The sequence below is a fragment of the Sarcophilus harrisii genome, chromosome 1 (assembly GCF_902635505.1).
Source record: "Sarcophilus harrisii chromosome 1, mSarHar1.11, whole genome shotgun sequence".
Lineage (NCBI taxonomy): Eukaryota > Metazoa > Chordata > Mammalia > Dasyuromorphia > Dasyuridae > Sarcophilus > Sarcophilus harrisii.
Genome location: NC_045426.1, coordinates 155,820,682 through 155,833,632, shown reverse-complemented (window position 1 = coordinate 155,833,632; position 12,951 = coordinate 155,820,682). Strand labels below are relative to the sequence as shown.

General features: G+C 33.6%; 1 protein-coding gene across 2 annotated transcripts in view; it reads left to right on the top strand.

Annotated features, from left to right (window-relative positions):
• The window catches only part of ADAMTS6 (ADAM metallopeptidase with thrombospondin type 1 motif 6), a 322,872-nt gene that overhangs the window by 210,083 nt on the left and 99,838 nt on the right, over positions 1-12,951 (top strand). For both annotated transcript variants that reach the window (XM_031965568.1, XM_031965571.1), the window contains exon 12: positions 7,859-7,966. In XM_031965568.1, coding sequence (XP_031821428.1) covers positions 7,859-7,966 — 108 coding nt within the window. The remainder of the gene's footprint in view (positions 1-7,858; positions 7,967-12,951) is intronic.

The window sequence follows — 12,951 nt, the reverse complement described above, 5'->3', positions numbered from 1 at the left end:
AATAAAGAATAAGAGAGAAATCAAATTAATTAAACAACAAAAAACAAAACATTTATTTTCTTTTTCAATGCATAACTATTCAGGGAAAAAGAAGTAAGGGGAAATTAAGTTAAATTTTTTTCAAGAACTGTGGTAGATACATTTAAATTTTGTTGAGAACAATTTTCTAAATCAAATGAAAACTTCTGTTGGGATCAAAGACTGTTGTTAGCATCTCTGCAGTTATATCCTACACATCTGCAAAATTGATTGAGGAATTCTATTTTCTTATTATTTGTTGATAATTATAAGGTGTGATATGTACAAAATGTTGAGAGGACTATACAAATAAAAGGTTAATTATATTTAATTATGGCTAACATGTGCCAACTATGTCATTAGTTTACATTCAGCAGATTGGTGATCTGGAAGGTGATATTCCATATGTAAACTCAAATGTACATTTAAGAATTCTCATTTCCTTGAAGATAATGTACATAAATCATATTGATTTTTCAAATTTACATGAAATGTGAAATTAGGAAATTTCACATATAATAGTTTTTCTTTAATGTTGGCTTTGGTGTAGCATCCATGATATGAGAAAAAAAAAAAAAACCCACTTATTTAGAATCAGGAGACTTGGGTTCAGTTCAAATTCTTGTACTTATTAACCCATGTGGCCCTGTGGAAATCTACTATCACAGAAGTAATATTGGATGGGAACCAATATAATTAGATTCAAATTTTGGCTCTGCTATTTACTATTGTTCTCTGTGGGCCTCAGTACCTTTATCTATAAAACAATAATTCTCTTCTTTTTACAAGTAGTTCACCTCTTCTACCTCTTGGGAAATTATTTGGTATCCCTTCCAGCTCTAAATATTATGAGCCTAAGTCACTTCTCTTCCAGCCTTAGAATTCTCACCTGTAAAATGGGGATAATAATACCATCAATACTTACCTCATAGGACTGGGTATATAAATTGAGATGATGTATTTAAAGCATTATATAAATGGCTGCTACTATTACTGTTATTATTATCATCATTAGAGAAATATCAAATTCTAATAGTTGTAAGGGATAAGAACTAGACATGTGATTTCACTCAAATAGGATATTCCTGGCATAAGAAAACTCCTTCAAACAAGGCAGATTTGTACTTTCTTTTCAATTTATATTCTTAGAATTTCTTAACTATTTTTGTGTCATTGATTCCTTTGGCAATCTGATGAAGTCTATAGATCTCTTCTCAGAATATTAACTTTTAAAAAATTCTTAATTAAGGAAAATGCTAAATTTTAGTTAGAGTTCAGTAAAAGTAAAGAGGTATATTTCCTTCCTACCTCTCCCCCTCCTGTCCAACTTAACAGACCCCATTGAAATCCATTCACAGAACTCTTAAGATGGGGGGGGCCTATGAATACTTGATTAAGAATCCCTTTCTTAAGAGAGTTACCCAGAACACATGGCCCCAATATGTCCAAGGTTTGATTTAAGCCCATAAATTCTTGGCCTTTAGGCCAGCTCTCTACCTATTATGCTATTCTGTGTCTCATAGTTGTGAAAGAAAAAATTTTTAAACATTTCAGTGACAAGATAATTCTTATTTGCATTCATCTTCTTCCAAGTCACAGAAAATGCTATAGAGCCTAATCTGGATTTAGAACCCCCTAGAGAGATTTATAGGATGCTTAGAGTAATATTTTATGTACAATTAATATAATTAAGCTGCCATCAATCTTTTTTTTTTTTAAACTGGGCTCAAGACTTATTGTTGGATTCTGTTTTTGTCAATGAGAAGTTAGCCCAAAATAAAAAGAGAAAAGCTGTTTTGTTTAGTTATTCAAATGTTTTCTTTCACTGGAGCAATGCTAGGAACCAAATGGCCCACAAAACAGAGAAAAGCAAGGGTCTTTGAAACTGTACAATTCTTCCATACAAAATAAGCTATTCATCTTCTTTATTCACATAAATATAACTACTAGCAGGGTCAGTTTGGAGGTTGACTAACCCCATTCTCCCTTGGCCACAATTTATCCTCACACCACTCATCCTGTTCAGGTCATAAGTCCCTGAGCTTCACTGGAAATATTAAAGAAAAGTCATAGAGCTGAAGAAGAGAATTATTGTTTTATAGATAAAGGTACTGAGGCCCACAGAGAACAAGTGATTTGCCCAATTATGTAGTTGGTGAATAGCAGAATCAGAACTATACTCACATCTTCTTGACTATTCTTTTTATAGGGAGATGTTTTTAAGAAGCAGGAAAAAAACCAAAAATAAGTGAGAAATGTACTACAATTATTCTTGAAGAAAAAGCGTTTAGATTGTAACTAATGATTACTGATGTCATTACTTTAAATATACTGAAAGATGATCAAGATTTTGATAGATACCTTCTTCCCTTTCTCCTCCCTCTCTCCTTCCCTCCTTCTTTCCTTTTCTCCGTTACTTCCTTATTTCCTTTATTGCTAGTTTTCTTCCTTCCTCCTTTCTATTCTTCCTTTTTTTCCCTTCCTTCCCTTTCTTTCTTTCTTCCTATTTTCCTTTCTTCCTTTTGTTTCTTACTTCCTTTTTTTTCCTTCAAATACTGTTTTCATCATAGTTTTTGAAAAAAAATATTAGTGAACTTTAAAAGTAAGTTGGCATTATACATAGCATCTTTAATATGGAAGTTCAATATTTAAGCAATACCATGGTGATTTCAGGATTATGTGACTGAAAATGAGTTTAGCTTCATCAGAAAGTTTTTACTTTTAAATTTGTAATGATTTCATTGACCAGAGAAATCTGAAACCATATAACTCTCCTTCTTTTAATAGACAGCAAATTACAAAAGCATAGAGTTGTATGTATTACACACCCTGGCCACTCTTTTTTGTTGTCTTTCTTAACAATTTTGAGAGAGTTCACTTTTTAAATAGTTGATTTGGGGCAAAGGGGCAGAAGGGAAAGTTGTCCTTACAGTCAACCAGAAAGGCTCTATGAGAGACCAAGAATTGGGTTCTCTAGATTGGTTTAGGATGATATTAGCATAATTGCTGGTGCTATTATACTCTGCTGCTCCTATTAGTTTTCCCATTTCCCAAGCTCAAACAGGAAAAGGCAGATTCAACTTTTCCTCATAACAATCATCTCCAGACTAGAATTGATAACTATTATGGGGTCCAAGTGATGACTTGATGGCAACACCATAACATCTGTATCAACAAGTCTAAGCCTCTGCTTTCAAAAATCATTTAATAAGGACTAGCTATGAGTCATTACAATTTTTAAGGTATTTTTTCCATCACCAAATATATTTTCTGGACATACTGGATATTATGATGGGTGTTCAACAGATCAAATAAGCAAATCTCTTAGAAGGCAGAGGAATCAAAATTTTTATTTAGGATCATATAACTAGAACTCTTAGGACTCTCAGAGGTCACCTCTTAGTGCAACCCCTTCATTTTACCAATAAGGAAACTGAGGCCCAGAGTGGTTAAATGACTTGTCCAAGTTCACACATGTAGTAAGCAAAAAAATCAAGTTTTAACCCCTGGTCCTTTACCTCTAAAGTCAGTTCTCTTTTCATTGTGTGACAATGCTTCAAAGTTTAATTTTGTTGTCGTTCAGTTACTGCAGTCATGTCTGACTCTTTATGACTCCATTTGGGGTTTTCTTAGTAGAGATATTGGAGTGGTTTGCTATTTTCTTTTCCAGTTAATTTTATAGATGAGGAAACTGAGCCAAACAGGGTTAAGTGACTTGCCTAGGATCACACAGCTATTAAATGTCTGAGGTTGAATTTGAACTCATGAAGAGTCTTCCTGATTTCAAGATTTAAAATTTAATTTTATTGAAGCATAAATGCTCACTTGAGATACAGAAAAAATCATGCAAGAGAAATCCCTGAGAAAGTGCTCTATTTTTAGTTTCTTAGAGCTCAACAGTCAAAAGAGGTTTAAGATTCTTCCTGGAATTGTTTTGTTTGTTTGTTTGTTTTGGACCCGTATTATTGAAGCAAGGTATACTTCAAAACATCCTGTTGTTTCTTTTTGTGAATTTTTTTCTTATTACAAATGCAAATTCACATTTTACTCAGAAGATATTCTTGTCTAAAAAAGCATAATTTTCTTAGTTTCATAATAGACCTGGTGAGAACCTCTAATGCAGTCCTTTCTTCCTATAGCTAAGAAAAATGAGGATCCCATAGATAGAGATTTGCATAAGTACACACAGTTAGAAGTATAAAATTCAAGAAATAAACTCAGGACTTCTGACATAAAAACCAATGTGCTTTCAACTACATTACCCTACTTTAAATAGCTAGCATTTATATAGCACCCCAAGTTATGTAAAGCATTTTACAAAAATTAATGTATTTTACCCTCACAATAACCTGAGAGGGGATTGCTATTATTATTCCTATTTTTACAAATGAGTAAACTGAGGCAGATAGATTTACTCAGAATCACACAAATAATGTCTCAGGCAAGATTTTTTTTTTAATTTATTTAATAGCCTTTTATTTACAGGATATATGCATGGGTAACTTTACAGCATTAACAATTGCCAAACCTCTTGTTCCAATTTTTCACCTCTTACTCCCCCACCCCCTCCCCTAAATGGCGGGATGACCAGTAGTCATTAAATGTAGACCAGTAGATATTAAATATATTAAAATATAAATTAGATACACAATAAGTATACATGACCAAAACGTTATTTTGCTGTACAAAAAGAATCAGACTCTGAAATATTGTACAATTAGTTTGTGAAGGAAATCAAAAATGCAGGTGTGCATAAATATAGGGATTGGGAATTCAATGTAATGGGTTTTAGTCATCTCCCAGAGTTCTTTCTCTGGGCGTAGCTGGTTCAGTTCATTACTGCTCCATTGGAAATGATTTGGTTGATCTCGTTGCTGAGGATGGCCTGATCCATCAGAACTGGTCATCATCTAGTATTGTTGTTGAAGTATATAATGATCTCCTGGTCCTGCTCATTTCACTCAGCATCAGTTCGTGTAAGTCTCTCCAGGCCTTTCTGAAATCATCCTGTTGGTCATTTCTTACAGAACAGTAATATTCCATAATATTCACATACCACAATTTATTCAGCCATTCTCCAACTGATGGACATCCATTCAGTTTCCAGTTTTTAGCCACTACAAAAAGGGCTCAGGCAAGATTTGTATTCAGAGACTTCCTGACTCCTGGTTGAGCATTCTATACTGCCTCTACTAGGATGGCATCTTCATTTTGTCAAGTCCAATCTTTAGCTTTACTTTCAAGTTCTGCAAAGCCTTCTTAGTTCCACATTTTCTATCCCAAAAGATATTTTATGCCACGTGGCCCTTCAGACCTTTACTTATAAACAGTTTTTAAAAAATAGAACTTAATGCTCTGGTAAAGGATACTTCTATATACCAAGAATTAGGAGGGTCAGAAAGACTTGATAATTTTTTTCAATTGGAAGCACAATTTTCAAGGTTCATCTTTATACAGAGTATCTCCTAGATCTTGTTGGTTGTGGATTCAATTCTTCTGGAAAATAGTTTCTTTACTGGAGATCTTTCAAAGGACAGGCTTTTACTTTTCTGGGTATGTACCTGTGAGCCTGAAGCCTTACTAGGTATTACAGTCTTATTCAAAGTTGTATTCTCTTCTATCATTGTTTCTTCAAGATGTTTAGACATGTGATCAGTGTCATGTGTCTCTCAATTTAGCAAAATCCCTTTCTCTGTTGGACAAATAATGACAGCTCAAGGAACTTTGTGGCCATTTTCATTAACACTTTTTTTTTTTTTTTTTTTTTTTTTTTGCTTTTCTTCTTTTGGATTCACTTTCTGATGCCAAGGATCCAATGAGAATAATTTAGCCCTGCTCCTGTATGAATATGAAATTAACATTATGCTTTTCCATTCCAGGAAACTTTCATATTAAAAAAAAAAAAAAAAACCCGAGTTATATGGTGATATAAATAAATATTCTTCTAAATCAGAAGCTGAAGCTATGTGAGAAAGTGAATTTTTTTATTATCTTAGAATTTGAGAATGGTAAGGTGTTTAAGACTAAATTTCTGAATATTTTGATGGAATGCAAGGAAATTTTCCTTTTAAAAAAGGTAAACTCTCCTCTTCTAGAATAAAGGGAAATCATTCTAATGCTTCATTGTTGTTCTAAGGTTAATCTAGAATCTATCTTGACTGAGTCTTCTTAAACTTTTGGTATATTCTTATACTCCAGGATATCTTAATAAGAAGAAATTTTTCATTGGCAGAGATAAAACTAAGGAGATGTGAAGCCAAAGGCAAGCTAAAACCCATCTGGCATTTTTATGCAAATGAAATCTAGTTAAAATTAACATTAAGGGCAGCCTTGATTAAGAAAATTTAGAACACAAACATCAGAAACTTGCAAGTCAAGATAATAGTATCAGTTAGGAGGTATCAAAAAGGATGAAAAGAAGTCTAAGGGACTGATGAGGAGGAAAGGGGAAAGGATTGGTTAGTGTTAATGCAAATTATATTTTAACCAACCATTTTTCAACAAGTAACTTCTTTTTTTTTTTTTTAATTCCCTCTTACCTTTTCCTTCTAAATAGAGTATAGTGTAATTTCTCTAATTTGCTGCATCCTAGAAATGCTCAACTAAAAAAGATATATAATGAGCTCATTTTGTTTGCAGTATGCTTCTTAAATTTTACAAATTTTGTTTATGAGAAGTTCATTAAAATTTTTTTCTGATATTGTTTCAAGCAAAATTACAGATGTAAGTATGATAATTAAAATATGACATTCATTAAAATTACTTATTAAACATGAATGGAGTGCATAACACTAGGTAGGCTCTGGAGGATTTAGATTTAGATATACAATTTAGATAAGACAGGTCCCTGCCCTCTTCTAATTAATGTTTTAATAAACATTAAATGTTGAACTAGTTACATATCTTTGCATTAGCAAAATAACACAATAAAATATTATGTTACAAAACATATAATACTACATTGTTAGGGGCAGCTAGGTGGTGCAGTGGATAGAGAACCAGCCCTGAAGTCAGGAGGAGCTGAGCTCAAATTTGGCCTCAAATTTGGAGTCACTTAATACTTCCTAACTGTGTGACCCTGGGCAAGTCACTTAACCCCAGATGCCTCAGCAAAAATAAATAAATAAATAAATATACTACATTTTGGTTGACTATATTAACACACATGTTTTAAAAGATAGAAATGATGATGAAATAAGGATACAAAACCCATAATTATTTATTTAAAGAAAAACAACTCTTGAAAAATATTATCTTCCTCAATATCTTTATTTTATCCTTCCTTTAATTTACTATCTTCCTTAATATTTAGGTTTTATCTTTTCTTTACTTGGCAATACTTTGAAATAGCATATTTTAGAATGTGATAGATTAATATAGTATGAACAAAATGAAATATTTTACATTGCTTATTTCAAAAATACTGTAAATTTTTGATGCTGAAGTAGGATAAGGAGAACTCATAACAAAGAAGAGGCAACTTCAAAAACTGGTCAACCACAGCAACAGCACAGACAAGAAGCCCTGACTTCTCATATTGTGTCCACAGATTGGTAGAAGACCCAATTTGTGAACCTCTAATCAATATCGCCAGATTCTCTTCAGGATGTTTTTACATTTGTTTTAGCTTTGAAATAACTCCAAAATATTTTTCCAATTTTTCAACTTCCTTTAAATTTACACATTAAAAGCCTGCCTGTTCTTGCTATGTGTGAGTGTGTATGCATTTGTGTGTTTTCCAGAATATATCTGAATACGTCTATTCCTGTGTTTAATGTAGAAGACTGGAAACAATTTTAGTCTGTAATTCTGATCAACTTGCTTTTGCCTTCTTTCCCAGGAAGTGTGTAGAGAGCTCTGGTGCCTCAGCAAAAGTAATCGCTGTGTTACTAATAGTATTCCGGCTGCAGAGGGGACACTGTGCCAAACTGGGAGCATTGAAAAAGGGGTAAGCCAAATGAATTCCTCTTATACCATTGATGTGAAATAGAAACAAAAGGTAAAGTTCTTGAGTGCAGATCATGAATCCATTAAGCAACAGTGTTCACTGATTATTTCTGTTATTGTTAATATTATTATATTTTCATTATTGTTATTTTGCAAAAATGCATGTATTCCTGATTCTTGTCATTTTACAGATGGATTATATCTTGGTACCTATATTTTAAAGCATCATTTGTAGAATTATAGTGATTATTTGTTTCTGTTTCCCTTTAAGAATATAGCTATCTGAAGGTATGAGTGTGAGTTGTCTATTTAAAAAAAAAAAAAAAAAGAATAACCTTTTAAAATTATTTTGTAATGTAATGTCTAATTTTTTTTACTTTAAAAATTATAGGAAATTCATATTACCAAAAAGGGGTTTTGATAATAGCTGTAGTTTTAAAAGTTGCAAGATAGTTAGACAAAGTATCTGAAATTACTTTAGTTCTATCTGTTGAGTTTCAAAGTTTATACTAGTTTATATTGATAAGCAATAGCTTATCCTTTTTGATTACTGTGGGAATCGCTTTTGTAAATGCTGCACCCCTCTAGCCATCTCTAGAATTTACTATTACAGACTAAATTTATATGAACAATGACTACTGTCATCTGTTCTCAGTTCTGACTCCTGCCATGTTTGCTGGGCTGGTTTCAACAAAGATTACACTGCATTTCAACTTACCGTCTGATGTTAAAATACAGAGAATGAAAGCTTTTGGGCAGCTGTCACAGTTTATTAATCCTTGCTGACGGCTTCATTCAGGACCCATGACCTAGTACCATGTTGATGGCTTTTCCATGCTGAGTTTGGAAATGTTGGTAAACTATGCTAAATACATGAATTGATGGGGTCATTTTTTAAAGGATAAAAGATCCTTTTTTTGAGAACTTGTAGTTAGCCAATAAAAATATGGAGACCTTCACATGCTACCAAAAATTCATAGTTTTTTTTTTTTTTCCACTGGAGTAGTAGAAAATATTAGGAACCTCACTCTTAAAACAACAGTCTAGGTTTATTTTGGATCTAACAACGCTTGTCAACGACAAGTAGCAATTTACATCAATCTGTAGTTAGGAGAATTGTACAACCATAAGGAAGAAAAGTTATGGCAAGGAGATATAGCAACAGCTTCATTTGCTATCAATTGTTAACTACTCACCTTCATAGTTTTTAGTAGAATATAAATACCATCATCACTAATACTTTCTTTAGACTTCCTAGCTCCTTATGCTTTAGATTTAAATAATCAATTTCTCTAAGTATCTTCCTGAGAAATATGGAATCATTAATGGCGTTGCAGCTCAGTAATCATCGTGGTTTAAAACATAATGGCATCATCTCTATTTTATACTTCATTATTAGTAACAATGGCAAGACACTGTGTATGCATGTGAGAGGGGGGGGGGGAAGGAGGGAGAAATAAAGATTGTGGTATAGGTGTAGAACTCACATATTCACGTCAGCTAATCAGCAAACATTTATTAAGTGCCTACTATATGCCAGGCACTTTGCTAAGTAAGAAATGAGGATACAAGGGCAAAAAACAACTTTTCAATCTTTTTTTTTTTTTTTTAACAAGCCTGCATTCTAATAGAAACATATAAACTTGGTGCATACAAGATACATGCTCCATGATGGAAGGAAAAGAATGATAGAAGGAAAAGTTTTAGTAGCTGCAAGGGGCAGAAAAAAGATTTTTATAGAAAGTGGGGTTTTAAGTTGAATTTTGAAGGAAACCAGGTAAACAAAGAGGCAGAGATAGGCAGAAAGCATTTGAGGCTGGAGGGATAAACCTTTTGCTTTCATTGCAAAGGCAAAAAGATGGAAGATAAAGAACAGAGTAAATAGCCTGCTGTGTCTAGCTCACGGAATTCATGGAAGGGAGCAAAGTTTAAGAAGACTAGAGAAGTAAAAAGGGGCCAAGTTATGGAATTTTAAATGCCAAATAAAATTTATGTGTGTGATCAAAACAAATTAGCAAGGATTTGTTAAGCTCTTTTTATATACTAAACAAAATGTTAATTGCTGGGGTTACAAAGAAGCTGCTAGGGATACCAAGGCTACAATTCTTCCTCTCAAGGAGTTTTACATTCTAATAGGGAAGAGACTTGAATCTGGAGGGAATAGGGAACTACAAGGGCTGGTTTTATTTAAAAGCACCTACCTCTTACAGGGTCTTACACATAATAAGTGCTCAATAAATTGTTCATGGAATGAATATTAAATTTTCTTTGGTTAACTGGTAGAGAGAAGTGCAATAATTAGCATGGAGAAAGAATACGATGTAAATTTCAAGGGAAAGGGGGAACATGAAGCTGAAAGTTAGTAAATAATTTGATTTCTAAAGGTTCTGATTCTCATTTTTGGTAACTGTACAAGAACAGTCACAATATGACAGTATGATAAAACAGTATCCAAGAAATCTTGTATAAATCATCTACCAAACAAATTTAGAAGGTTTAGCTGAGAGATTAGGGGAAAGAAAGAGTTAGAGGTGGAACTAATAAAAAGTCTTAATAAAATACCCCTTAATAAAAATAATAAAAAAGGAAAAAAAGAAAAAAAAGGAAAAAGGACAGAGCTCTAGAAGCTAGAGGGCTGCTAGGTGGTACATTGAGCCTAGCTAAAGTGGGTAAGGCTTCTCTTCCTGAGTTCAAATCTCAGATATTTACTAAATTGTGTGATCTTGGGCAGGTCACTTAACCCTGTTTGCCTTAGTTTTCTTATTTATAAAATGAGCTGAGAAAGAAATAGAAAACTACTTTGGTATCTTTGCCAAGAAAACCCCAAAGGAGTCATGAAGAGTTAGGCATGATTGAAAAACAAATAAACAACTAGAAGGTGGTCCTCAAAAGATGGCTTTCAATGGCTTTTAAAATTTTGAAGTCATGCCAAGAACTTCCAAGCTGCATGTTGCTAGACCATAAAACCAAATAAAGACTAGAGAACTATTTGGACTGCATATTGCTACACCCATACTAATTGCATTTATTATCTGAGAGGCAGCCTGGTTAGTACAGTGAGTTCAAATCTGGTCTCAGACAATTACTAGCTGTATGACTTTGGTCTAGTCACTTTAACTTTGCTTCAGTTTCCTCCTGTATAAAATGGGGATAGGAGTAGTGCCAGCCTTCCATGGTTGTTATGAGGATAAAAGATAAAACAAGATAATATTTGTAAAGTGTTTTGTAAACCTTAAAGTACCACATAAAATGCTAGCTAATATTATTAATTTATTATTATTATCCTTTGTGTAGATTGCTGTTTTCAAATGTCTTTATTCAACTATTTTTCTTCATGAAAATGTGCCTACTGCCGTCAGAGACAGAGTTTTTTCAGCATGTATCAGTTTGGGGCTATCACATCCAAGCAGGATTAAAGTTTTGGCTTTAGTTGGAACAACCACAGGCAGAAATAATTCTGGGTCAATTTGTTCACTCCTTAGAAATACAGACTAAGAAATAGTTGGCATTTATGTCAACATGTTTCTTCTGATTTTACTTTTAAATTTCAGGGGAATACAATTCATGGAGACAAAAAGGAATTTTATGTCCTCGTGTGTGATATGAAACTGTGAGTGAAATGGATCAAGTTTTAGAGCTGATACTCTATTGCAAATACTCTAGCCCATATGTATACCAAGGAATATACTAGTAAATATTTAACAACCAGTTCTTGGGGTGGAGAGGGGAAGGGAAACTATGCAGTACATATTTTATAGCATAATCTCCATTATTAACATTTTCTCCACTGCTTTCTTAAATCTAGACAATCAACAAAATAATAAATGGAAATTGGTAGTTTGCTAATATCTGAGGCATAAATACTGATGATGAGCATTTTGAAAAGTGGGAAACTTCTCTGCTTCCCATTACTTTGACTTGAAACTAATTTTTATTGATGGTAGGCACGATGTAGCTTAAAAATTTATTTCCATAAACCAAATATTTCTGTTTGCTGAGATCTTTCAATGACCCTAAAACTAAAACTAACAGGTTTCTAAAAGTTCAGGGTACCGATGTCTAATAACTCTGTCTAAGAAATAGAAGTGGAAGACTCACAACTTCTGATCCTAGCCTCCTGAGCTGCAAAATAACCCTCATCAGATAGAACATGAAAGAACATACGCCCTGTCTAGCCAACAGGATAAAACTAAAGCTGCTCATAGTTCATAATAAATCTTTACTTTAAAAAAAAAGTGGGAGAAATATTACTGGAGTGATAGCACAGATACATCCAGAGGGTTGGATGGACGATGATCTCGTCAAGTTCTGGCTGCAAAAGATATGGGATGTATGCCCGGGGGCGCAGTTCCACAAATGTTCCATGCAAGTATGGGATCTGTTCCATGCACATTTAACAGATGGAGTAAGAAATATGGCCAAAAAATTAAAAACTGATCTTTGCGTGAGTCCTGGGGGGTCTGACATCGCTATTACAGCCATTGGAAGGCTGCCTGAACAAGCCATTCAAGGATCGAATAAGAACCATATGGTCTGAATGGAGATGCTCAGGGACAGTAGCATTAACAAAAGGAGGAAATTTGATGAGCCCAGACAGTGCACTTGGTACTGTGTGTCCACGGGTCAGAAACTCCTGAGAATCAATCAGCATAACTTCCAGCCAAAGAATTTTCCTCAGATGTGGTAAGAGTCAGAGCTCTTTGGACTGGAACCAACACTGTACCAATATTGGAAGAAGGAGGATGAAATAGTAAACAGAGATAGGGATAACAAGATTAGAATATTAGAGTTGACATTATTGTTATGAAAGATATGGAAGTCAATCAGAAGCCATTTCTTGCCAGCCCTGGTGATGACCACAAAGGAGGTCTCAAATATTTAATCTTTGCCTTAAACTCAATCTAATGACATTAGAACCCGTGAGGGAAAAAAGTTTACTGAAAATGAAGTTTGCAAATAAATCACCTACATTCCTTCTATCTTGCT